Below are 27,402 nucleotides of genomic sequence, written 5' to 3'. Positions count from 1 at the left end.
AGATAGAGAGAGATATTTGGAGAGAGAGAAAGAGAGAGACTTCTGCATTGAGTCAACACTGTCTGAGGTAGTTTTGGCTTCTGACCATAACTTTGCAGGTACTTTGCTTTTTGACCGTCATAACTTTGATTGCCCAGGTACTATGGGGGCTGCAATGGATGGGAACGTCGTCCTTCTCCATCACATTCGGAGGGCACAGAGACACAGAGAGAGAGTGGCAATCATGGCCAGACAGAGGAGGGCCAACAGGCGTCGGTACAGGAGACCTTACCCTCCCAGGGTTTTTCGACAACAGTTCTCATACATTAACATGTCTGAGGAGCAGTGTTTGCGAAGGCTGCGATTCAGCAAGGAGGTGGTCACTGAGCTCTGCCACCTGCTTCAGCCAGATCTGCAGCCTCAACTGAGGAGCAGGACGTCTCTGTCGGTGGCAGTGAAGATAACAGTGGCTCTCAACTTTTTTGCCACTGGCTCCTTTCAATCCGCTACTGGGGACATCGCCAATATCTCCCAGTTCGCGGTGCATTGCTGCATCCGTCAGGTCACAAATGCCCTCTTTAAAAGGAGACGAGAGTACATCTCTTTCCCCATGACCCCGGACAAGCAGCAAGAACACGCAATGGGCTTTGCGATGATAGCGGGCTTCCCCATGGTGCAGGGCGCCATTGGCTGCACCCATGTGGCTTTGCGGGCACCGCAAGAGAATGCCGAGGGTTTCCTCAACCGAAAGGGTCTGTGACCATAGACAGCTGATACTCGCTGTCAATGCCCACTTTCCAGGCGCCAGACTTCTGTGGCAGACCTTTTTGAGGCACCACTTCACCCAGGAGGTTGGCTTCTCGGGGACGAGCGATATCCTCTGTGCACCTGGCTGATGACCCTGCTCCGTTCACCCAGCACCCCTGCTGAGCTATGATAAAACGAGAGCCATTAAGCTACCAGGAACATCGTTGAGCACACAATCGGCGTGCTCAAGCAACGGTTCTGCTGTCTGGACCATTCTGGAGGAGCCCTGCAGTTCTCGCCTGAGCAAGTCTCCCACTTTGTTGTTGTGTGCTGCATGCTGCATAACCTGGCAATTCTCAGGACCCAGCCAATGCCACCAGACGAGATGGAGATGGAGGAGGAGGCTCCTCCGACTCTGACTCCTCCTCCTCCGACGAGGACGACTCCGACTCCTCCTCCTCGAAAGACATTTTGCAACTCCCCCTCCTCCTCGATGAAAGACATTTTGCGACGACGACGACTCAATAAAAGACATTTTGCGACTCCCCCCTCCTCCCCCTCCTCCAAAACAATGAAAGACATTTTGTGACTGCGACGACTCCTCCTCCAAAACAATGAAAGACATTTTGCGACGACGACTCCTCAATAAAAGACATTTTGCGACTCCCCCCTCCTCCTCCTCCCCCTCCTCCAAAACAATGAAAGACATTTTGCGACTCCTCCTCCTCCTCCTCCAATAAAACAATGAAAGACATTTTGCGACACCTCCTACGTTTTGCCCCTCGAGGGTGATCTGCCTCCCTTGCGAAATTGCCCCCTTCCCACCCTGCAGCTCCTCCGCAATGGGACCCCAGTGGCTGCAGCAACGCTGGGGGAAGGCTGCTGAGTGTCAGAAACTGAGACTGCAGATGCCCTTGAGGGATGGCCTGGACCAGCTCTGGGCCTGGAGGGGCCTGGCTGCTGACTTCTCCAACTCTGCATGGGCGGCAGCAGTCTGTCCTACAGGTGGTGGCAACTGCAGTGGAGAAGTGACAGTGTTGGCAGCAGGAATGCTGTCATCTTGAGCGAGGACAGCAACTCCCTGCTCGACCGACGCACTGGCCCTCCGACGGGGCAGCACCTCAGCATGCGGAACAATCTGCTGGAGCACAGATTGCTGGCCTGCTGCGGTGCGGTGAGAGCCCCAGGGAAATCTGCCCGATCCAGCGAGGGTGGCAGCAGTTAGTGCTCGCGTGGTCTCAATCTGCGTCTGCATGAGACCAGCCACTGACTGTATTGCAGCAATTAGCATTTGCGTGGCAGCCACCTGTGCTACAGTGAAGTGCTCCACACTCCTTGCCAGTGATTCAATGGATTCGGGCATCCTTGCCACTGCAGCCATGAGCTCAGTGTGCCTTTGCTCCGCCTGGGCGCTCATTTCAGCGAGGACCCGCTCCTCGTCTGCGTCCAGTGCAGCAGGACTCGAGGCCATACTCTCCGTCCGGGGAGAAGGCCCCCGAGCTTCCCTAACCCCCTCACGTTGCTGCAGCCCGCTGGGTCCTGGAGCTTCACCCTCATCAGACCATTCCCCCCCTGCTCCCCTCCAGGGAAGGCGTGTCCCCAGTATGGGCATGGGCTGCCTTGGCAGAGGGTTGCGTTGATGGTCCGGCTTCCTCTTCCTCCTCGCCTTCAGCTTCACTCCCAATGGCAGCTTGAGGGCCCGTCTCCTCACCTGGTGAATCACCATCTGAAAGCAGGGAGGTACAAGAGTGGCTTTAGCATGAGGACAGGGTGGCAGCAAGGGAGACATGAGTGCAGCGATGTACTGATTTGGATTGAAAGTGTCAAAGGCTGCTGTTGTGAGGAACAAGTGGAAGGAGAGAGGGCAAAAAGGTGATGACCTTACCATTGCTGGCCAGAACGGGGTCGGCGTCTCCAGTGGCGACGGGACCAAGCATCCGGCTTGCCACAATCCTGTGGACGCGCTGCTCAAGATCGCTGAGGGCTTGAAGGTGAGGCCGCCCTTCACTAGTCCGTTGCTGCTATCTCCTATTATGAGCCAGCTTGGCCTGCAAGAAAAAGGATGGCATCTGAGCAAATATGCAGCCATGATCTTGCCTGAAATGCCTCCCATGGCTGAATAGCCCTCACTGTATGCAGCCATGATCTTGCCTGAAATGCCTCCCATGGTTGAATAGCCCTTACTGTATGCAAAGTGTGGAATGCGCGTGTGTGTTTCATGAAAGGGCCATAGGTGTTGGATGAGTGCTGGGCATTGGGGCTTTCAAGACCCTCTGGCCATAAAGTGAGATGGAGGGATGAAGAGGTTTTGAAAAAAGGCACTCACCCTGACGACCCAAGTGAGGTCGTTGAACTTTTTCCTGCATTGCACAGGGGTCCTAGGCACCATGCTGCTTGAGGTCACTCTGTGAGCCACCTCCCTCCACACTTTTCTGTATTCGCTTGGCAAAGGCCTCCTGCCACACTCTGGGTACATTAGAGATCTTCTGTGCTCCACCGCGCCAACCAGAGCCTCCAGGACACGCTCGCTGAAGCGCTGTGCTCGCTCCCTGTCCCTCTCCATGGTCCTTGGCTGGAAGATTTCGCCACAGGTCTGTCCAGGCTGAGACTCGAGGCTCCAGTGAGCAGGGCGTGGCTGCAGAGCAAAATCGACCCTCCCCTTTAAGAACTGACCGGCGCCAGTGTGTCTGTGTTCAATCGCTAACTGACAGCAGCTGCGCTGCGCCCGCCCCCTGAGGTAGCGCCTCGCTCCTCGGGCTTAGCGCCTTGTGTAGCGCCTGATTTAGCGCTCCAATCACCTCCGGGGCGAGAGAGGCGAATTTTGCAGTCGGTGGCAATAATTTTGCGCCCGGCCGATATTCGCGCCTCAAAATGGGCGATACCAAATTTCTCCCCCTATGTCTTTACTTATACTGATTTCTTTAAGTTCCTCATTCTCTGTAGACCCTTGGTTCCCCATTATTTCTGGAATACTTTTTGTGTCTTCTACTCTGAAGACAGATACAAAGTATTTGTTTCATGTCTCTGCCATTTCCTTATTGCCCATTATTATTTCTCCTGTCTGTGCCTCTAATGGACCCACATTTACTTTCACTAATCTCTTCCTATTTACATACCTATAGAAACATTCACAATCTGTTTTTATGTCTCTTGCGAATTTACTCTCATTCTGTTTTCTCTTTCTTTATCAATTTCTTGGTCCTCCTTTGCTGAATTCTAAAATCCTCCCAATCCTCAGGCTTACTACTCTTTTTGGCAACATTATAAACCTCTTCATTTGATCTAATACCATCTTTAACTTCTCTTGTTAGCCACAGTTTGACCACTTTTCCTGTGGGATTTTTGTGCCTTAAAGGAATGTATATTTGTTGTAAATTATGTATTAATTCTTTAAATGCTAGCCATTGCTTGTCTACCGTCATACCTTTTAATGTAGTTTCTCAATCAACCTTAGTCAACTCACCCCTCATACCTATGTAGTTTGCTTTGTTTAGATTTAAGACCCTAGTTTTGGACTTAACTAAATCACTTTCGAACTCAATATAAAATTCTATCATATTATGGTCAATCTTCCCTAAAGGCCCCTTTACCACAAGTTTTTAATTAACCCTTTCTCATTGCACAATACTAGATCTAAAATAGCCTGTTCCCTAGTTGGTTCCTCAATATACTGATCTAGAAATCTGTCTTGTATACATTCCATGAGCTCCTCCTCCACACTATTACTGCAAATTTGGTTTGCCCAGTCTATATGTAGATTAAAGTCCCCCATGATTACTGTATTACCCTTGTTACATGTGCCTCTAATTTCCTGATTTATACTCTGCTCTGTATTACAACTACTGTTTGGGGGCCTATAAACAACTCCCACCAATGTTTTCTGCCCCTTGCTGTTTCTTAGCTCCAACCAAACTGATTCTACTTCTTGATTTTCCAAGCTAAGATCCTTTCTATCAACTGTTTTTATTCCATCCTTTATTATCAGGGTTACCCCTCCTTCTTTTCCATTTTGCCTATCTCTTCTAAAAGTTAAGTATCCAGGAATATTTAGTTCCCAACCTTGGTCACTTTGCAACCACGTCTCCATAATGGCTATTAGATCAAACCTATTAATTTCTAAAATAACAGAAATTGCAGGAAAAACTCAGCAGGCCAGGCATCATCCGTGGAGAGAAAATAGAGTCAACGTTTCGGGTCAAACCCTTTGTCAAGACACATGGCAGCTGTCTCCCATTCTGCCAGCACATTTCACACCTAATCTAGAGCCGTCTTTTGTCTCCACTAGTCCTATCACCATCTCGTCTCGTTTTGAATACCTCTTAATGACTCTTCACTTCTCTTTTGTTCTCTCCCAGTCTGGCCTTTCAATCTGTTTCATTTCCTGTGCTTTTCCAGTCTTGACAAAGGGTTTGACCCAAAACGTTGACTCTATTTTCTCTCCATGGATGTTGCCTGGCCTGCTGAGTTTTTCCAGCATTTTCTGTTGTTATTTCGGATTTCCAGCATCTGCAGTATTTTGCTATCATACTATTAATTTCTATCTGTGCTACTAATTCATCTATTTTGTTGCAAATGCCTTGCGCATTCAGATATAGTGCCTTTAGTTTTGACGTTTTTCTATTTTTCCCTGAGGTCACCGATGCCCTCTTACCTTTGTTACTCTCTGTCCCTTCCTGACCCACTCTGCCTATTTTTACCCCAACTCTGCTTTGCTCTAGAGCCTTGACATTTCCCTTGCTGCTTTTAAATTTACTCTTTCCTGAATTCTCCCACCCCCCACTCATTAGTTTAAAGTCCTGTCTACTGCCCTAGTTATTCGATTCGCCAGGACACTGGTTCCAGTCCGGTTTAAGTGGAGCCCGTCCCAATGGAACAGCTCCCTCTTTCCCCAGTACTGGTGCCAGTGGCCCATGAAGCGAAACCCCTGCCACTCTTTCAGCCACGCATTTAACCTTCTAATCTACTTATCCCTATGCCAATTGGCACGTGGCTCAGGTAACAATCCAGAGATTATCATCTTTGAGGGTCTGCTTTTTAATTTGGACCCCAACTCCTCACACTCTCTCAGCAGAACCTCATTCCTATGAAATTGTTTAATGTTAGAAATGTCTACAAGAAGTTCCCTCCACATAGGCCTTTCCTTTTCTGTTTGCAACCCGGGACATGAATTGGAAATTCTATCTGGATGAGATGATGTGTGAGAGAGACGTGCATCATGGGAGTTTTAGTTTTCACCCTGCTCATGTGAAACTACAATACCCAAACAATTGCTGTATTACTGCCACTGACATCAAGGAGGCCTGATACTTATACCAGGTTCAGAGGCATTTGATGCTGACCTTGGACATTGTGGCTGGAGTCAGTTTGATCAGTCTGAACCATGATGAATTAGACCAACCTCATTGGGTACTGGCAATTGGAGGCTTGACAGTGGGGGAAAAAACTGTCCTGGGCAACTAACAAAAGCTTTAGCAAGAACTACAAATTCACCATGGAAGTAAGGGAGCAAAAGAAATCTTCATTAATTATATAAAACCAGAAAAAGAAGGAAGATTTTAAGGAGGGAATGATAAATAAAATGCAGTATTTGCATCTTAAGCAGATACTGCGAAATTGTAAATAACTCGCAATAAAGGGTTTGGGAGGGAAGAACAAAGTTATTTGCATCTTTGTGAATTTTATAAAGTAGTAGGTGAACAGTATTACAGATATTGTATCTGTGAGGGTTGTATTTTTCAGTATCAGTAAGGTGTGTAACATTTTATCTTGTCGTGTGATATCTTCTTTCAGTAAACTTGCTGTATTGCAGTGATCAGCGAACTGTTGTGTTGAGGCTGTGGCAGGACTGCAGTAAACATCAGAAACAGCATTCCAAGTCTTAGATTATCCATCCATGAGCAGCACCATGGGAAATCTGCCAATCTCTTGTCATGATTCATATCCCTTCCTTGCGTTATATTCAGTGCCCCAATATTGTATTTTTAATTGCCTTTTGCATGGCTTTTCTGGTTTTAAAAATGTGTGTACCTACACTCCTGGATCTCTCTGTTCCTCCACTCAAATTTTACCATTTAGAGAATATTTGCATTTTGTCTCTTCTCCCAAATGTGCTGCTTCACATTTAGCTATGTTGAATTGCATTTGCCAGATATCTGTCTACTTCCCTAATCTGCCTAACTCCTCTTGCAATCTCCTCCACAGTTTAGTATCAACAGATTTTGATATCCTTCCTGCCCTTGTGCACATCATTTGTGTATATAGAGTCAAGAAAGGTTCCAACACATATCCTTGGGGCATGCTACTAGCTACATTTTGGCAGTCCAAGAGCATTCATTCAGTCGTAGTCTCTCTGCTTTTTATCCTTCAGCCATCCCTTTATCCTTGAATACCATTAACTTTAATTTATGCAACAAGTTCCTTATGTGGCAGTTTATCAAACACTTTTTGAAAATCCAAATACATCACATTCACTGCATTCTGTTTCATGCTCTAATTTTTCAAAGAATTCAATAGAAATAATCAAGCATGACATGCCATTTACAAAACAATGTCGACTGTCCTTGATTAGATCGTACTTTTCCAAGTGCTTAGTAATGTTAGCCTTAATGGTTTCTCCCAGTTTTCTTACTACTGATGTGAGGTTAACTGGTTTGCAGTTAGGCCGAGCGGCTTATCTTGTTCTTTTTTGAACAGGGGTGTGTAACCTTTGTCACCCTCCAGTCCTTTGGTGTATTTCCTGTTTCCAAAAAAAATTTTTAAATTGTGATTAGCGATAAAATATCAGATGCTCTAATGTGCTCAGTATCTGGAATGTAGGCTATTTGGGTCTACTGACTTATCAAAGCCTCATTTACCATTTCATTGCCAATTCATTTTTATTTATACATATATTAGTTGTTCCTCATATTCTCTAAGTACCCTTCCTTCATTCATCTTTGTCGATACAGAAGCAAAATGATTAAGAATCTCTACTGTTTTATTCTCTACTATAAGATTGCTGCTTTCATCCTTCAGTGGCCTCACCTTTTCTTTGATTATCCCATGCTTGTATTCTTTATGCTGAGCATCAGTCATTTTTCATTCTCTCTTAGCTATTCTAATTTCCTTTCTATGCAATTCTATGCTGCTATATCTCCTGGTTTTCTTCAGTATTACTAGCCATAACTTTATTGCATGCCTCTATTTTAGATTTTATTTTGACCATGGAACTCTGACCTTTGAAGCAGGTCCTTTATTCCTAGTCAGGTTATTTTTAGGCTTCACTCTACCCATCCCACTGTGCTCTTCTGTTTTACCTGCCAACATTTTTTTCCCAATTAATTTTTTTCATCCCATATTATCCCTCTAAAATTTGTTTTCCTCCAGTCCAAAACCTTTATTTTTGACTGATTTTCTGTGTGTATTGTTACTGTAAACCCAACAGGATTACTGGCACCTAAAAGTTGTTCTACCTTCAGGTTGTTAGGTGTTTATTTAAACTCCATTTTCTTTCATTTCTTTTCTTTCCCCTTCATCTTAAAGGTTTCTCTGCATCGAGCACCATTCCACAGAGGGCATTTCTGTTTCTGTGTCTACCAATATTGCTCTTGAGTTGATAGCTAGGAGATGCACCAGACCAGACCAGACTCCCCCACTGATCGTTGCTGTGTTTCCCCATCTCGCCCACTCCCCAATTCCCTTCCTTGATGCAAGCATTTATTTTCACATTTTGCCTCTCTCAAAGTGTGGCTGAAATCTGGAGTTTGGCGATGGGAAAGAAGAGGGGTGTTATCAGTTATATTTACATGTATGCATGGCAACCGTGCGGTGGAAGTCAAATGAAAGTATAGTATTTTGAAATGTTGCAATTTCAGGCTAATTTTATCTTTCCATTAGAATGTCAACTGATGAAGACAGAGCGACCAAAATCGAACACATTTATCATTCGGTGTCTCCAGTGGACCACAGTAATTGAAAGAACATTTCATGTTGATACCCCAGGGGAACGGTATGTCTTAGTAAAGGATGTGCGTTTATCAGTAACAATACTTATCAGGAGGGGGAATGCTGAACATTTTTTTTAACAACACAAAAATGATAACGCAACCAAATGAATTAATGCATGTCCAATGTAGTATTTCTATATTCTTAAATTATTTGACTACTGAAATGTTTTTAAAGAAGAACGTAGTCTAGTGTAGTCATTACTTTTTTGTTTGTGTCTTTCAAAAATGTGTTTTATTCTTGGAGCCTTTACTTCCTTGTAGGGTTTTAAATCTAAGGACTTTATGCATATGTAGAACGGTAACATAGTGGTTATGTTACTGGACGAGTAATCAAGAGGCCTGGACTAATGATCCTGAGGCGCGAGTTCAAATCCCACCACGATACCACGGATTAAATAAATCTGGAATATAAAACTAGAATCGGTAATGGTGGCCATGAAACTATTGGATTGTCGTAAATGTCCTTTAGGGAAGGAAATCTGCCATCTTTCCCTGGTCTGGCCTATATGTGACTCCAGACCCACAGCAATGTGGTTGACTCTTAACTGCCCTCTGCCTAGCAAGCCACTCCGTTGTAACAAACTATGAAAACAATAAGAATTAAAAAAACGGATGGACCTCCTGGCACCGACTTTGAACACGACAACGGCACACCTAGCCCAGTCGACCCTGCAAAGTCCTCCTCACTAACATCTGGGGACTTGTGCCGAAATTGGGAGAGCTGTCCCACAGACTAGTCAAGCAACAGCCTGACATAGTCATACTCACAATCATACCTTTTAGCCAATATCCCTGACTCCTCCATCACCATCCCTGGGTATGTCCTGTCCCACTGGCAGGACAGACCCACCACGGGTGGTGACACAGTGGTATACAGTCGGGAAAGAGTGCCCCTGGGGGTCCTCAACATTGACTCCGGACCCCATGAAGTCTCATGGCTTCAGGTCAAGCATGGCAAGGAAACCTTGAAGGGATATCTACTAGTCCTAGCCCCTTTAGGGCTACCCTGGATCAGGCATATTTCTCAGACGTTCACTTTCAACTAAAGTTTGAGGTAGCTGAAGCCTGGGTCTAAAGGTCCAGGCTATCTCTCCCTAAAGGAAAGGAACAACCCGAGAATGTTACTGTCCTCCAGATCACGCTTTTAATAAGTTTAGCTAGACTGTAATGTCCCGGATATTATGAGGGTCCGGAAAACTCTCTCAGAATTCTGTAACTCTTCACCAAAGAGTGTACAGAGATTGAGTTTGCAAGTTTTTGATACAGAACACTTTTATGTGAGGCAATTCTAAAAATATATAGAGATTTATTAAAAGAACTGACATGCAATTTACAGTTGGTGAATCAGTCAATCGCAACATTAACATAAAAAGAGAAGAAATACTATCTTATTAACAGAGAATCTTACTTTTAAATCTTAACTTCGCTACAGTATTACAGTTTATAAAGTTTTCTATACAGGATATCCATCAATATCAAATACCTTTGATCCCCGAGGTACAAAGAGTTGGAGACTACAGAGCCGCCTCTGAAGCCGAGAATTGCTTTGCCCGATTTAAAGCGAGCCTGATATTCCATTTGAGAGTTCAATATTTATACCCTTTTTCAGTGGTATTTCCTTTAAGGTTTTCTGCTGATGCAAGTTAATTAGCCCTATTCATCTTTCTGCCGACCTCTGCAATTCTTACTGCTACATCAGTTTGTAACATTCCAGAATCTTGTCTCATCTCCAGGTGTTCTGGGTTGACCATATAAAAATGGTGTGATGGGCAGGTGTTTCTTATTTTATGTCATCTTTACGAGGGTAGATGTTCCTTATCTTATGTGCCATTTTTACAAAGTTTAAATTAGAACACCCTATCCAGGGTGAACCATTGTTTTTGTTCCCAAAGGTCAGCCTGTTGGAGCCATGCACCTTCTGTTTCAATAAGGTTATTTATTCAGGGTCAACAACTGTCTTAACTCAATAGCCAGAATTCTTTCATCGCTATTTCATAGTTCGGTTTCTAAATTTCCAAACCCAGTTTGTCATGTTTTAATAAGGCCAGAATTCTTTCATAAGATAGTGTATTTTTCTGAATAGTTTATATGGCTTATTCCTTCACAGCCTCCTGTGATGACCACCTATCGCCCTCCCTCAGCTGATGAATCAATACTCCTCCATGTTGAACACCACTTGGAAGAAGCACTGAAGGTAGCAAGGGCACAGAATATACTCTGGTTGGGGGACTTCGATGTCCATCACCAAAAATGGCTAGGTAGCACCACTACTGACTGAGCTGGCAGAGTCCTGAAGGACACAGCTGTCAGACTGGGCCTGCGGCAGCTGGTGAGAGAACCAACACAAGGGAAAAACCTACTTGACCTCATCCTCACCAGTCTACCTGTCGCAGATGCATCTGTCCATGACAGCATTGGTAGCAGTGACCACCGCACAGTCCTTGTAGCAACGAAGACCCGTCTTCACACTGATAACACCCTCCATCGTGTTTGGCACTACCACCATGCTAAATGGGATAGTTTCAGAACAGATCTAGCAGCTCAAAACTGGGCATCCATGAGGTGCTGTGGGCCAAGAGCAGCAGCAGAATTGTATTCCACCACAATCTGTAACCTCATGGCCCGGCATATCCCTCACTCTACCATTACCATCAAGTCAGGGGACTAACCCTGGTTCAATGAGGAGTGCAGAAGAGCATGCCAGGAGCAGCACCAGGCGTACCTAAAAATGAGGTACCAACCTGGGGAAACTGCAACACAGGACTACATGCATGCTAAACAGCGAAAGCAGCATACTATAAATAGAGCTAAGCGATCCCACAATCAATGGATCAGATCAAAACTCTGTAGTCCTGCCACATCCAGTCGTGAATGGTGCTGGACCATTAAACAACTAACGGGAGGAGGAGGCTCCATGAATATCCCCATCCTCAATGATGATGGAGCTCAGCACGTGAGTGCAAAAGACAAGGCTGAAGCGTTTGCAACCATCATCAGCCAGAAGTGCCGAGTAGATGATCCATATCGACCTCCTCCTGAGGTCCCCACCATCACAGAAGCCAGTCTTCAGCCAATTCGATTCACTCCACGTGATATCAAGAAACGGCTGAGCGCACTGGATACATCAAAGGCTATGGGCCCCGACAACATCCCGGCTGTCATGCTGAAGACTTACGCTCCAGAACTAGCCGCACCTCTAGCCAAGCTGTTCCGGTACAGCTACAGCACTGGCATCTATCCGACAATGTGGAAAACTGCCCAGGTATGTCCTGTCCACTAAAAGCAGGACAAATCTAATCCAGCCAATTACCACCCCATCAGTCTACTCTTAATCAACATTCAGGCTTGGGCTGATAAGTGGCAAGTAACATTTGCACCACACAAGTGCCAGGCAATGACTATCTCCAACAAGCGAGAGTCTAACCACCACCCCATGACATTCAACGGCATTGCTGTCGCCGAATCCCCCACCATCAACCTCCTTGGGGGGGGTCACCATTGACCAGAAACTTAACTAGACCAGCCACATAAATACTGTGGCTACAAGAGCAGGTCAGAGGCTGAGTATTCTGCGGCGAGTGTCTCACCTCCTGACTCCAAAGCCTTTCCACCATCTAAAAGCCACAAGTCAAGATTGTGATGGTATACTCTCCACTTGCCTGGATGAGTGCAGCTCCAACAACACTCAAGAAGCTCGACACCATCCAGGACAAAGCAGCCAGCTTGATCGGCACCCAATCCACCACCTTAAACATTCACTCCCTCCACCACCGGCGTACCGTGGCTGCAGTGTGTACCATCTACAAGATGCACTGCAGCAACTCGCCAAGGCTTCTTTGACAGCACCTCCCAAACCCACAGCCTCTACCACCTGGAAGGACAAGGGCAGCAGGCGCATGGGAACACCATCACCTCTAAGTTCCCCTCCAAGTCACACACCATCCTGACTTGGAAATATATCGTCGTTCCTTCATCGTCGCTGGGTCAAAATCCTGGAACTCCCTCCCTAACAGCACTGTGGGAGTACCTTCACCACATGGACTGTAGCGGTTCAAGAAGGCAGCTCACCACCACCTTCTCGAGGGCAATAAATGCTGGTGTTATCAGCGACGCCCACATCCCAGGAGCAAATAAAAGAAAAATATGGGCTTCAATAGTACAACTATGAGCAGTTATGAAGAAAGGGTTGAAAAATTAAGGCTTTTTTTTTACTGGAACAGTAAAGGTTAAAGTGACCTAATAGAGATTTTCAAAACTGAGAGATTTTGAAAGGATAAATAGTAAATTGGTAATGAAGGAATCATTACTAGAAGAATAAAGGGGAAGGTTACAAGAATTTTTTTCACATGTTTATTAGAATATGGGATACTTTACCTCAAGTGGCTATTAAGGTAGAGACTGTAACACAATTAAAAGGGAATTGGCTAAGTATTTGTAAAAGGAAAATATAAAAAGATACAGGTAAAAGGGCAAGGCAATGGCAGCAGAGTACATAGTTCCACATGAATTGCTAGCATTGGTATTGCTGCGATGCGCTGAATGGCTGCCACCTTGCTGTAATCTCTGAACTAGCGCCTATTCTCTGTTAATGCCTATTGCAGGTTTTTTTATCCACTGACTTTCCACCTTTGTGCCTTTGTCTTCTGTTGCACTATTGAAATGTTCAGTTTGCCGTTATGGTTTTATGCACTGTGTTCTATTAATAACATGGTGCAGGTACTTATTAATGTACATAAGAGGAAAAATGAAAAATCAAACTACACACAGCGTGAACCTCCAAGGCTGATTTTTTTTAAAAATTCCATTCTGTGTTGCAAGAGGGTGATTCAGTGTTTTTGTTTGTTCCCCCAGTAACTGTTGCTGTTAGTGACATTTGTGGTGATATCCCCAACAGCAGCACTCTTTGAAACATGGGCATGCAGCCACTGAGTTAGATAAAGGGAAAGTAGCTGTACCCAGTATACAATGCAATGGTTCAACCACGGGCAAGAAACTACTGGGTACCGTCCCTGATTCTGTTTAGCCTTTTACAGGTTGGGGAAAGCATTTCACAGAGAAATTGAGACTGCATTTTGGAGCAGGGAGGAAAACAGACCTCTCTCTATTTGAATAGAAATAAGAAGCGAAAGGGGAGGTGAGAAAGTAAAGAAGGGTAATAAAGAAAAGAGAACAGTGGAAACCAAGGAAGGAAAAGGGAAACTGGGGGAAATAATTAAATAACAAAAAAGGGAAACTGGGGAAAAGAAGAAATATGTTTGTGTCTTTTTCTGTGGGTTTCTTGCTAGAGTTGACCACTGCATCAGGTATTTTGTTTTACCTTAGCTTTGATGTATTTTTATGTTTAATGCTGGTGAGTTTTGTGGCTGGCTGCCATAATACACCCAAGTACCATCTACAGTCATGTAATGTGGCTGTAAATCTAACCACGTTTGATGACTGTGACAGAGAAAATGTACCTACCCCTAATGGCCTGACAAAGTAGGGATCCATTTGTTTTAACCAGTTCTAGATACCATCCATTAATGCCTGGTTGTGGAATGCTAATAACTTTTATGACCTGAAAACCACTAATACAAAAGCTACAGTAACTCCAGTTTTGAAAACAAATCGCAATTAGGGGAAAGCTATGCAACTGGTAGAATTGTGCTGTTTAGCTACTGATCATTTTTACTGAAACTTAAGATGAAACTTTGTGACAGACAGTTTAATTTAAAAAAATAATGTCTATTACAGATATAAGCATTTCTCGAAGAAAAAAACAAGATTATTAAACGCATTTGCGAAGCTTTAGTTTTGGGCTATTTAAACTGTAATTTTTCTTGTTTGCTACTTTTATACATACAAGGTGAGGTTTACAATGATTATTTTGATTACAACATTACAGGGAAGAATGGACAAAAGCCATCCAAACAGTAGCAGATAACCTTAAGCAAGATGATGAGATCATGGACCACCATCCAGAGTCCCCAAGTGATAATTCAAGGACACAAGGCATGGACATTTCTCGCACTAAACCAAAACACAAAGTGGTAGGATACCTTAATCACATATATGCAAGCACGAAATATATAATGTTCATTATTTTGTAGAATGGCTTATTTTTGATATATTGGAGAAATACCCCATAGATTAAAAATTACCATTGGTGATAATTGCAGATAATTACTTAATGCATTGACATGACATCCCTCAGTGCACTAGTTTAACAACTCAATTAAAATAGATCAAGAAATGTCATCCAAATACATTAAATATCCATCCAGTATTATCACTAATTAATTCATAGACTTCTGTGTATCAGTTTATGAGGGGTGTGAGGAGAAGGTAAGTATTTTGATTGCTGAGATTCAGTAAGTTAAAGAAAGACTTGAATTTATATAGTGCCTTTCCTCAGAATGGCCCAGAGAGCTTTACAGCCAATTAATGTACTTTTTGAAGTGTAGTTTATGTAGTAATGTAGGAAACATGACAGCCAATTTAAGCACAGCAAGGTCCCACAAACAGCAATGTCATGATGACCAAATAATCTGTTTTTTAGTGATGTTGGTTGAGGGATAAATATTAGCCAGGACACTGGGGAGACCGCCCCTGCTCGTCTTCAAAATACCCGAGAGGGCAGACGGTGCCTCGGTTTTAACGTCTCATCTGAAAGACGGCAGTGCAACGTTCCCTCAGTACTGCACCAGGTGTGTCAGCCTGGATTATGGGCACAAGTATATTACTCAGTACAGTGTCATGCTTATCAATCAGAATTTCTATTAAGGTGACCAGGGTCAGTCTGTGGTTGTTTGCCCAAATGAAATTCATAGCTAGTCAATACATTGACATAGAAACATAGAAGATAGGAGCAGGAGTAGGCCATTCGGCCCTTCGAGCCTGCTCTGCCATTCAATGAGATCATGGCTGATCATCCAAATTCAGTACCCTGTCCCTGCCTTCTCCCCATATCCCTTGATCCCTTTAGCCTTAAGAAATATATCCAACTCCTTCTTGAATATATTTAATGAACTGGCCTCCACCGCCCTCTGTGGCAGAGAATTCCACAGTTTCACCACTTTCTGGGTGAAGAAATTCCTCCTCATTTCAGTCCTAAATGGCTTACCCCTTATCCTTAGACTATGACCCCTGGTTCTGGACTCCCCAGCCATCGGAAACATCGTTCCTGCATCTAGTCTGTCCAGGCCTGACAGAATTTTATAGGTTTCGATGAGATCCCCTCTCAATCTTCTAAGCTCCAGTGAGTATAAGCCCAATCGACACAATCTCTCCTCATACATCATTCCTGCCATCCCAGGTATCAGCCTGGTGAATCTTCGCTGCACTCCTTCCATGGCAAGAACGTCCTTCCTCAGATAAGGCGACCAAAACTGCACACAATACTCAAGGTGCGGTCTCACCAAGGCCCTGTACAACTGCAGCAAGACATCCTTGTTCCTGTACTCGAACCCTCTTGCTACGAAGGCCAACATACCATTTGCCGCCTTAACCGCCTGCTGCACCTGCATGCTTACCTTCAGCGACTGGTGCACAAGAACACCCAGGTCTCTTTGCACTTCCCCTTCTCCCAATCTATTGCCATTCAAATAATAGTCTGCCTTCCTGTTTTTGCCACCAAAGTGGATAACCTCACATTTATCCACATTATAGTGCATTTGCCATGTTTCTGCCCAATCACCCAACCTGTCCAAATCGTACTGGAGTTTCACGACATCTTCCTCACAGCATACCCTCCCACCCAGCTTTGTGTTGTCTGCAAATTTGGAGATATTACATCCAATTCCCTCGTTCAGATCATTAATATATATTGTGAACAGCTGGGGTCCTAGGACCGATCCTTGCGGTATCCCACTAGTCACTGCCTGCCACTTGGAAAACGACCCGTTTATTCCAACTCTTTGCTTTCTATCCGCCAACCAGTTCTCTATCCAAGTCAATACCTTGCCCCCAATCCCATGTACCTTAATTCTGCACGCTAATCTCTTATGACACAAGTTACATGCAATTTTTGCCCAACCATTATGTCACCATGTAACCTTTTTCACTTATTTGTTTATATCATGTACGTTCTTGACAAGCTGGAACATTTGAACATGTTAAAATCTCTTTCGCCGTACCGCCGTTCCCCCTGCCCTGCCCCACAGTTCAGGTGAAGGTGATTGAGTGAGATCCACTAGTCTCATGTAATGAAGAGTTAGAGACCCCAGGTGGTAAATTGTTCTGTTGTATTCAGTAGAAATATGGAAAAGCTGGAAGAGGCTATTGATCTATTTAGTCCACTTTCCTCCTGTCTTAGCATTTCTCTTTTTATTTTTGCTTCTGATGTTTCTTTTCATCCCGTTCCCATTCTAGTGTTTCTTCTTTTAACTCCTCTTGTTTGTGTTTTTGTCAGTTCAGTTTATTTTTGTCCCACTCCATCTCTGGTGGGTTTTTTTTTTAGCTCTTTCCTGGCTGTTTGTGGTTTTTAGTTCCACTCCCAGTGTCCTGTATCCTCTCTGGTGATCTTTTTTTTAAATTCCTGGTCCAGGTGTTTTTCAATCTGGCTCCTGGTGTAAGTATGTTTAAGTACAGCTTTGCTGCTCCTTTTTTAGTCTGCTCTCATTCTGCTGCTTTTTTTTGAATGCCCAATCCTAGGGTTTGTGTTTTTCTTGGTCCCATTCGTAGTGCTTGTGTGTTTTAAGTCCACACACCTTGAAACCCCCCAGTATTCCCAAACCTCAAGAGTACCCTCTCCATTGTTTTACAAATATATATGTTTTACTTTTCTCCATATCTGTCCTTCAGTATTGTCTTTCACAATATAATTATGGATGAGAAAGGCCATTCAGCCCATCTTGGTTCATTCAGAATAACCCTAACGTTTCCCATTGCAGCATCCAATTAGTCCTTAAATGACTTTAGGATTTGCGCTTACATCATAATTGCCCAACTTCATTTTTGCTCTTCCTTCAACCTTTTCTATGCTCACCGCGCAGGATCACCAAACTCCCTGGAACTGATACACTTTCCGCTACCTTCATTCTATTCACCTTTCCCCGCCACTCAACTTTTACCACCCATTCAATTCAATTCAAATCGCTTTATTGGCATGACAAGTTACATCTTATGTTGCCAAAGCATCGGAAAACATTCATGTTTGTTCACAAAAATACAGATCTATCCATACAGTGCATAAACAGATATATCCCTGAGTGTATAAATATACTTTCATATAATTTATATATACTCTTTTCTTATCTTTAGTGGTTGTCCCTCTGTTTATGGCAAGCTGTAACATAGTGTGCCGCTAGTGTTACGCAATTTCTCTCTTCCCCTAGTAGGTATGGGAGTTTTTGGTCGTCATTCAAATTTCTGAATTCCGGGCATATTTTTGTGAATTTTGGGAATTCACCATCACCAATCTCTCCACAGCTATGTTGTTACCTCTCTTCCTCTAACTTTCTATTCCTCCCCACCACTCAACCAAACTTCACACGTGCTTAACCAACTTCAACATGATTCCTTCCTCTTTGAAAGCAAGTCTTCCATTTAAAGACTCTGCTCCATTTTCCTGCCTCTTGACACACTCACTTTCACAAACTCACCTAGATTAACATAAGCTTCCAGCCAACATAGAAACTGACATTAGCACAAGTATAAAATTCTACAAATATTTTTGCTCTATATCTGTATGCAGAATACCCCATACAATTAAATTGAATATATATATATATCTCACAGGCACATGCAACTCCATGAGAAATCCACTAGTATATTCTAATGAATCCTTTCATATGCAGTCATGAATAAACTGTAATATAAATCTTTCTGCAGTAACTTAACTGTATTATGACCCTAAAATTGTATCAGTGCAGTGGGGCTATGCTTGTTTTCTGTTGGACAGTTTGTGGTTATTGTTTGGTGTGTTACAGACTATGCATAATTTTGAATACTTAAAACTCCTTGGAAAAGGCACATTTGGAAAAGTGATTCTCGTAAAAGAGAAAGCCACTGGACGGTATTATGCTATGAAGATTCTTAAGAAAGAAGTAATTGTAGCAAAGGTAAGTTTTCAAAAGTTAATTGACAGCACTGTTGCAAAATAGCTTAATTCATGAAGCTTTATTGACTTTATACTAAAACCTTTTTTATAAAGCAGTCTATTCAATCAACATCTGTTATTTGAATTGAAATTCCGTTCTATTATTGTTATATTGGTTTTCTAAATCTGTAACACTTACATTTTATGCAGGATGAAGTAGCACACACTGTGACAGAAAACCGAGTGTTACAAAATTCTAGGCATCCATTCTTAACTGTAAGTACACAGTCAGAAGACTTCAGTAAATGTCAATTACCTATTCTTTTGTCACAACATCTCACAATAAAGATTCACGCAATACATCAAATTTGTGACTTTGTAAAGTTTTGAAAAAATACACTCTTTCATTTGAACAGTCTCTCTCCTGTTCGTTCTTAAACTCATTTACGTAATTTGTTTTTTGAAAAGTGCATAGGTTTTTTTTCCAGTTTTTGGTTTCTGAACTGCACTTTGATTCTTGGTTCAATTTGATGTTTTCCACCATCAACTCTTGCGAAAAGTGAAAACAGTTTGCTAGGCATGGCAATGCAGCCTTGCTGCACATTGCTCTGGGAGCAGTTTCAAGTTCGAGACATTTGAGCCCTGAGGTGTGAGCTAGGTAATGAAGTTGAACATCTCGGAGCCTTAATGGGGAGAAAGAAATTGACTTTTTAAAAATCTGATCTGGCCACGATAACACAATGTGAGCACATCTCAGATATTGAATGTAGTAAATATCATTAAAATCACTAAATTGGTTCTTTGATATTGTTCTTCAAATCCTGTCTCACTTTATTTTGTGTTCTGAGCCCCACAAACATTTTTTCAACAGTTAAAATACTTAGCTGCAAGGACTATGTTGTAATCATGGTGTGGAGCATATTTGAAAATAAATTCATGCAATGTGTACAATGAAGTGAAAAGCCAAGTAATTGATTTCCACTTACCTTATTATCATGGTTACTCCTATATTTCAAATCATGTATTCAGTGCTACAGTACATGCCAACAATATCTTGTTTTTAAATACATTTTACAAAGAAAGAAAGACTTGCATTTATATACCGCCTTTCACGACCAGCAGACGTCTCGAAGGGCTTTACAGCCAATGAAGTACTTTTTGAATTGGAGTCACTGTTGGGAAATGCGGCAGCCAATTTATGCACAGCAAGCTCCCACAAACAGCAATGTGATAATGACCAGATAATCTGTTTTTGTTATGAAAATTTCAGGGAAAATTTTGCATCATTGCAAACTGCCGCCGTGACATCGGCCATCTCCATTTCTCTGCTCCCCTCACTCACTCCAACCTACCTCCCTCTGAACTTGCAGCACTCCATTCTCTCAGATCCAACCCTGACATTGTCATTAAACCTGCTGACAAGGATGGTGCTGTTGTTGTTTGGCGAATCGACCTCTACCTAGCGGAAGCTGAACGCCAACTCTCCGATACCTCCTCCTACCTCCACCTGGACCATGACCCCACTGCCAAACATCAAGCCACCGTTTCCAAGACTGTCACTGACCTCATCTCCTCTGGAGATCTTCCCCCATGGCCGCCAACCTCATAGTTCCCCAACCCCGCACAGCCTGCTTCTACCTCCTTCCCAAGATCCACAAACAGGACTGCCCTGGTAGACCCATCGTTTCAGCCTGTTCTTGCCCCATGGAACTTATCTCTTCCTATCTCGACTCTACTTTTTCTCCCCTTGTCCAGTCTCTTCCTACCTACATCCGCGACTCTTCCGTTGCCCTCCACCACTTCAACAGTTTCCTGGCCCCAACCGCCTCCCTTTCACTATGGACGTACAATCCCTCTACACCTCCATCCCCCACCTGGATGGCCTGAGGGCGCTCTGCTTCTTCCTTGAACAGAGGCCCAACCAGTCCCCATCCACCACCACCCTCCTCCGCCTGGCTGAACTTGTTCTCACATTGAACAACTTCTCCTTTGACTCCACTCATTTCCTCCAAATCAAAGGTGTTGCTATGGGTACCCGCATGGGTCCTAGCTATGCCTGCCTTTTCGTGGGATATGTGGAACACTCTTTGTTCCAGTCCTACTCGGGTCCCCTCCCTCACATCTTTTTCCGGTACATTGATGACTGTATCGGTGCCGTTTCCTGCTCTTGCCCTGAACTAGACAATTTCATTCACTTTGCTTCCAATTTCCACCCTTCCCTCACCTTCACGTGGTCCATCTCTGACTCTTCCCTTCCCTTCCTCGACTTCTCTGTCTCCATCTCTGGGGATAGGTTATTGACAAACATTTACTACAAGCCCACTGACTCCCACAGCTACCTGGATTACACTTCCTCCCACCCCGCCTCCTGTAAGGACTCTATTCCATTTTCCCAGTTTCTCCGTCTGCGCCGCATCTGCTCTGATGATGCCACCTTCCATACCAGTGCTTCTGACATGCCTTCCTTTTTCCTCAACCGAGGATTCCCCTCTACTGTGGTTGACACGGCCCTCTACTGTGGTTGACACGGCCCTCGACTGTGTCTGTTCTATCTCCCGCACTTCTGCCCTCACCCCTGCCCCTCCCTCCCGGAACCACGATAGGGTTCCCCTTGTCCTCACCTTTCACCCCACCAGCCTCCACATTCAACGGATCATCCTCCACCATTTCCACCACCTCCAGCGTGATCCCACCATCAAACACATCTTCCCCTCACCTCCCCTTTCAGCATTCTGTAGGGACTGCTCCCTCCGCGACACCCTAGACCACTCCTCTATCACCCCCAGCACCCCTTCCCCTGGCACCTTCCCGTGCAAGCGCAGGAGATGCAACACATGCCCTCATACCTCGCCCCTTCCCACTGTCCAGGGCCCCAAACACCCCTTCCAGGTGAAACAGCAATTTACTTGTACTTCTTGCAATTTAGTACACTGTATTCGCTGCTCACGATGTGGTCTCCTTTACATTAGGGAGACCAAACGCAGATTGGGTGACCGCTTTGCGGAACACCTCCGTTCAGTCCGTAAGGGGGACCCCGAGCTTCCGGTCGCCTGTCACTTTAATTCACCACTCCATTCCCAATCAGACCTCACCATCCTCGGCCTCTTGCATTGTTCCACGGAAGCTCAGCGTAAGCTCGAGGAACAGCACCTCATCTTTCGATTAGGCACTTTACAGCCCCCTGGACTCAACATAGAGTTCAACAATTTCAGATCATAACCTCGGCCCCTATCACATATATATTTTTTATCCACACTTTTTGTTTGTGTTTTTTTTTCTCCCTCCCACATGGCAGCTGTCTTTTATTCTGCCAGCGCAATTCACACTCCATCTAGAGCCGTCCTTTGTTTCTTAACCTGTCCCATTACCATCTCCTCTTGCCTTGAATATCTCTTAATGCCTCGTGTCTTCTCCTGCCTTCCATCCTATCACAGACCTTCCCTTTTGTTCTTTCATCGCCTCCCCCATTTCCCAACCCCTAAACTTGCTTTAAAATCTGTTCCTTGTCCTGCTTGTTCCCAGTTCTGACGAAAGGTCTTCGACCTGAAACGTTGACTCTGTTTCTCTCTCCACGGATGCTGCCTTGGCCTCCTGAATTTTTCCAGTGTTTTCTGTTGTTATTTGCAATTTTTTAAATGCTTATAAGTATAAGTTGCATCTAGTATCTTGCAGAATATTTGTAGAAATAATATGTGCAGTAACAGATATTTTATATTCCTCGTGAACTAGTTTATAAATTATGGCCTAGAAATTGAGTTTTGGCGCAGCCAGGGCTTTAGCGCCGGAAGTTAGTGCCGGAGCTAAGTCGCGCTGGTCGGGCCCAAAATTCAATAATTCTGCGCCCAAACGGCTGCCGGCGCTGCTGAGAGGTGTTTGCGCCTGAAAACTGGCGCTACGTGCTGAATATCGGCGCTATTCCGGCGCTGCGGCGCCCGCTGCGGTGCGGCAGGTTCGGGAAGTGCAGGCCTCCTCCTTCCCTTAAGGAGGAGCTGCCTGCACCCGGCCGCGGCCCGCGAAAATCGTTCTAAAAATGAGCCCGGCACCTCGGACAAGTGCCGGGCTTGCTTCTGTTCCGGGGGGGGGGGCGGGGGGAAGTCCGGGGAGGGAGCTGCGGCCAGGCGGCCGGCGGGAAAGCGGCCGGCCGCCGCGGGGCCTTTAATGCGCCGGCGCAAAGTCAGGTAAGACTCTGTTGCCAGAGTCTTAGTTGCGGCTGCCACGGGCGAGGCGGCCGCAACTGAATTTCGGCGCTGGGGCCCGTCGCCATGGCAACCGGGACGCTGCGCACACCGATGACGTCATCGGTGCCGGCGCAGCGCTACCGGTCTAGCGCGGCGGAAGGGCCCCAGGCAATTTCGGCGCCGGCGCCAATTGCAGCGCTAGGCCCTCTAGCGCCGCAAAAGCGGCGCTAAGGCAACTCAATTTCTAGGCCTATGTATTGTACATACTAAGGAGTTCCTTCCTGGCTGATCTATGTACATGTGGAATTTTAAAAAGGACAAGGATAGACCAGAAATAAAAATTCTAAATTGGGGAAAAGCAAATTTTGCTAAGCTCCGAGGGGATTTAGCCATAGTGGACTGGAAACAGCTACTTGAAGGTAAATCAGTGTCAGAGCAGTGGGAGGCATTCAAGGACGAGATCCGGAGGGTTCAGACCAAATATGTGCCCTTAAAGAAAAAAGGTGGGACTAACAAACCTAGAGCCCCCTGGATGTCTAGGGACATACAGGGTAGGATAAAGAAAAAAAGGGAGGTGTATGACAGATACCGAGGGCTAAATACTGCAGAATCTTAAGAGGAGTACAGAAAGTGCAGGGGTGCAATTAAAAAGGATATTAGGAAAGCAAAGAGAGCATGAAAAATTCTTGGCAAGTAAAATCAAGGATAACCCAAAGATGTTTTATAAATATATTAAGAGTAAGAGGATAACTAAAGAAAGGGAAGGGCCTATTAGAGATCATGAGGGTAATCTGTGTGTGGAGGCAGGAGATGTCGGTAGGATTCTTAATGAATACATTGCGTCTGTTTTCACAAAGGAGAGGGGCGAAGCAGACATTGCTATCGGAGGAGGAGTGTGAAATATTAGATGAAATAAACATAGTGAGAGGGGAAGTATTAAGAGATTTAGCAGCTTTAAAAGTAGATAAATCCCCAGGCCCAGATGAAATGTATCCCAGGCTGTTAAGCAAAGTAAAGGAGGAAATAGCTGAGGCCCTGACCATCATTTTCCAATCCTCTCTGGCTTTAGGTGTGGTGCCAGAGGACTGGAGGACTGCTAATGTGGTACCCTTGTTTAAAAAGGGAGAAAAGGATAGACCGAGTAATTACAGGCCAGTCAGCCTAACCTCGGTGGTGGGAAAATTATTGGAAAGAATTCTGAAGGACAGGATAAGTCTTCGTTTAGAAAGACATGGATTAATCAAGGATAGTCAGCATGGATTGTTAAGAGAAGGTCGTGTCTGACAAACTTGATTGAATTTTTTGAGGAGCTAACAAGGAGGGTAGATGAGGGTAATGCGTTTGATGTAGTGTATATGGACTTTAGCAAGGCTTTTGATAAGGTTCCACATGGCAGACTGGTCACCAAGTTAAAAGCCCATGGGATCCAGAGCAAAGTGTCAAGTTGGATTCAAAACTGGCTCGGAGGCACGAAGCAGAGGGCAATGGTTGATGGGTGTTTTTGTGACTGGAAGGCTGTTTCCAGTGGGGTTCTGCAGGGCTCAGTACTAGGTCCCTTGCTTTTTGTGGTATATATCAATGATCTAGACTTGAATATAGGAGGTATGATTAAGAAGTTTGCAGATGATACTAAAATCGGCTGTGTGGTTAATACTGAAGAAGGAAGCTGTAGACTGCAGGAAGATATCAATAAATTGGTCAGGTGGGCAGAACAGTGGGACATGGAATTCAATCCGGAGAAGTGTGAGGTAATGCATTTGGGGAGGGCTAACAAGGAAAGGGAATACATATTAAATGGTAGGACACTGAATAGTGTAGAGGAATAAAGGGACCTTGGAGTGCATGTCCATAGATCCCTGAAGGTAGCAAGTCAGGTAGATAAGGTGGTTAAGAAGGCATACGGAATGCTTGCCTTTATTAGCCTTGGCATAGAATACAAGAGCAGGGAGGTTATGCTTCAACTGTATAAAACACTAGTTAGGCCTCGGCTAGAGTGCTGTGTGCAGCTCTGGTCACCACATTACAGGAAAGATGTGATTGAACTAGAGAGGGTATAGAGGAGATTTACAAGGATGTTGCCGGGAGTAGAGAATCTTAGCTATGAGGAAAGACTGGATAGGCTGGGTTTGTTTTCCTTGGAACAGAGGAGGCTGAGGGGAGACCATATTGAGGTGTATAAAATTATGAGGGGCCTATATAAAGTGGATAGAAAGGATCACAGCGTCGGCGAGAATTCAGCGGCAGCAGCGGAGCTATGAAAGTCCCAGAGACCCAGGTAAGGCCTCACAGCGTCGGCGGGAATTCAGCGGCAGCAGCGGGGCTATAAAAGTCCCAGAGACCAGGTAAGGCGTACCAGTCTCCAGTCTGGGAACTCGGAGGGAAGGAGAGAGGTAAAAAGTAATCCAAGTGTGACGTCACCAGAAAGCGGGTAAGTGATTGGTTGGTAAGTAGTTCTCCCTTTTTAAGCTTAAATCTCTTTGGTTTATAGTTTCTAAGGTGCGATATTCATCATATACAATCGGGACAGAGGGTATTTAAAAATAATATCAAATTTAATTAATTACATAGAATGGGAGATCAGGTGATGTGTTGCTGCTGCAATATGTGGGAGCTGGTGGACACCATTGATGCTCACGGTGATCACTTTTGCAGCAAGTGTTGGCTGCTCGAGGAATTCCGGCTCCGTGTTGAAGAGCTGGAGTCCGAGCTTCAAACACTGAGACACATCCGGGAGGGGGAGACTTACTTGGACTCTGTGTATCACGAGGTATTCACACCAATTAGATTAATGAATTCAGATGTAGTCCGTGGCCAGGGTCAGGATGGTGTGACTAGAAGTGAGGCAGGTACGGGGATCCAGGAGGTAGTGTTGGAGGAGCCGCAGCGCTTGCACTTGTCCAACAGGTTCGAGGCTCTTACTCCCTGTGAGGATGGGAACAGGGACTGCGGGGAGGATGAGCAACCTGGCCACAGCACCGTGGAGCGGGGGGCCATTCAAGTGGGGGGAGTTAAAAGAAATGTTGTAGTGGTAGGGGATAGTATTGTTAGGGGGATAGATAGAGTTCTTTGCAGCCGAGAGCGAGAGTCCCGAAGGCTGTGTTGCCTGCCCGGTGCCAGGGTTAAGGACATCTCCTCTGGACTGGAGAGAAACTTGGAGTGGGAGGGGGAGGATCCAGTTGTCATGGTCCATGTTGGTACCAACGACATAGACAGGACAAGGAAGGAGGTTCTGCTGAGGGAGTTTGAGCAGCTAGGGGCCAAATTAAAAAGCAGAACCACAAGGGTAATAATCTCTGGATTATTACCTGAGCCACGAGCGAATTTGGCTAGGACAAATAAAATTAGTGAGTTAAATGCGTGGCTCAAAGACTGGTGTGGGAGAAATGGGTTTTGCTTCCTGGGACACTGGCACCAGTACTGGGGCAGGAGGGAGCTGTTCCGTTGGGACGGGCTTCACTTGGCCAGTGCTGGGGCTAGAGTCCTGGCGGATCATATAACTAGGGCTGTAGAGAGGGCTTTAAACTAACTAGTGGGGGGGAGGTTCCTAGAGAGCAAATAATAAAAATGACAAGAGAGAAGGTCATAGACTTAGGTAGCAGTGGGGAAATTAAAAACCAGAGCGTGTCAGGAAGGGGCAGAAGGTATGGAGTAAAAGGTAAAGTAATAAAAAGGGCAAAAGCAGGAACTAAGTGTCACAAAACATCTTTGAAAGTTCTCTATCTGAATGCACGTAGCATTCGTAACAAAATAGACGAGTTAATGGCACAAATAACTACATATGGGTACGATCTTGTGGCCATTACAGAAACATGGCTGCAGGGTGACAATACCTGGGAATTAAACATACCAGGTTATTTAACGATCAGGAAGGACAGGCAGGAAGGAAGGGGAGGTGGGGTGGCTATGTTAATAAAGGAAGGAATCACTGTAATACAGAGAAATGATATTGGGTCAAAAGATCAGGATAATGAAACAGTTTGGGTGGAGATAAGGAATAATAAGGGGAAAAAAACACTAGTGGGCGTAGTCTATAGGCCTCCGAACAGTTGCAACTCTGTTGGACGGAGTATCAATCAGGAAATAGTTGAGGCTTGTAATAAGGGAACATCTATAATTATGGGGATTTTAACTATCATATTAATTGGACAAATCAAATTGGGCAGGGCTGCCTTGAGGATGAGTTCATTGAGTGTATTAGGGATGGGTTTCTTGAGCAGTATGTAACTGAACCGACCAGGGGGCAAGCAACCTTAGATCTGGTCCTGTGTAACGAGACAGGATTAATTAAAAATGTCCTAGTAAAGGATCCCCTTGGAATGAGTGACCATAACATGGTTGAATTCCATATTCAATTAGAGGGTGAGAAGGTTGGATCTCAAACAAGCGTGCTAAGCTTGAATAAAGGAGACTATGAAGGTATGAGAGCGGAATTGAGTAGAGTGGATTGGGAAAATAGATTAAAGGGTAAGACGATACATGATCAGTGGTGTACATT

The 27,402-nt window shown here is 44.7% G+C and overlaps 1 protein-coding gene across 4 annotated transcripts in view; it reads left to right on the top strand.

Moving 5' to 3' along the window:
- akt1 (AKT serine/threonine kinase 1) overlaps window positions 1-27,402 on the top strand; it is a 127,605-nt gene that overhangs the window by 68,811 nt on the left and 31,392 nt on the right. For all 4 annotated transcript variants that reach the window (XR_015080225.1, XM_086003113.1, XM_086003114.1 and 1 more), the window contains exons 4-7: window positions 8,602-8,713; window positions 14,596-14,740; window positions 18,620-18,751; window positions 18,940-19,005. Coding sequence is in view for 3 of the 4 variants with exons in the window: in XM_086003113.1 (XP_085859239.1) it covers window positions 8,602-8,713; window positions 14,596-14,740; window positions 18,620-18,751; window positions 18,940-19,005 (455 nt within the window). In the remaining variant the exon portion in view is untranslated. The remainder of the gene's footprint in view (window positions 1-8,601; window positions 8,714-14,595; window positions 14,741-18,619; window positions 18,752-18,939; window positions 19,006-27,402) is intronic.

Source organism: Somniosus microcephalus, chromosome 12 (genome assembly GCF_052327205.1).
Source record: "Somniosus microcephalus isolate GS21.2 chromosome 12, FLI_Smic_1.0, whole genome shotgun sequence".
NCBI classification, from domain to species: Eukaryota; Metazoa; Chordata; class Chondrichthyes; order Squaliformes; family Somniosidae; genus Somniosus; species Somniosus microcephalus.
Note: the sequence above shows the minus strand (reverse complement) of the source record. Positions and strands in the feature narration are given on the sequence as shown.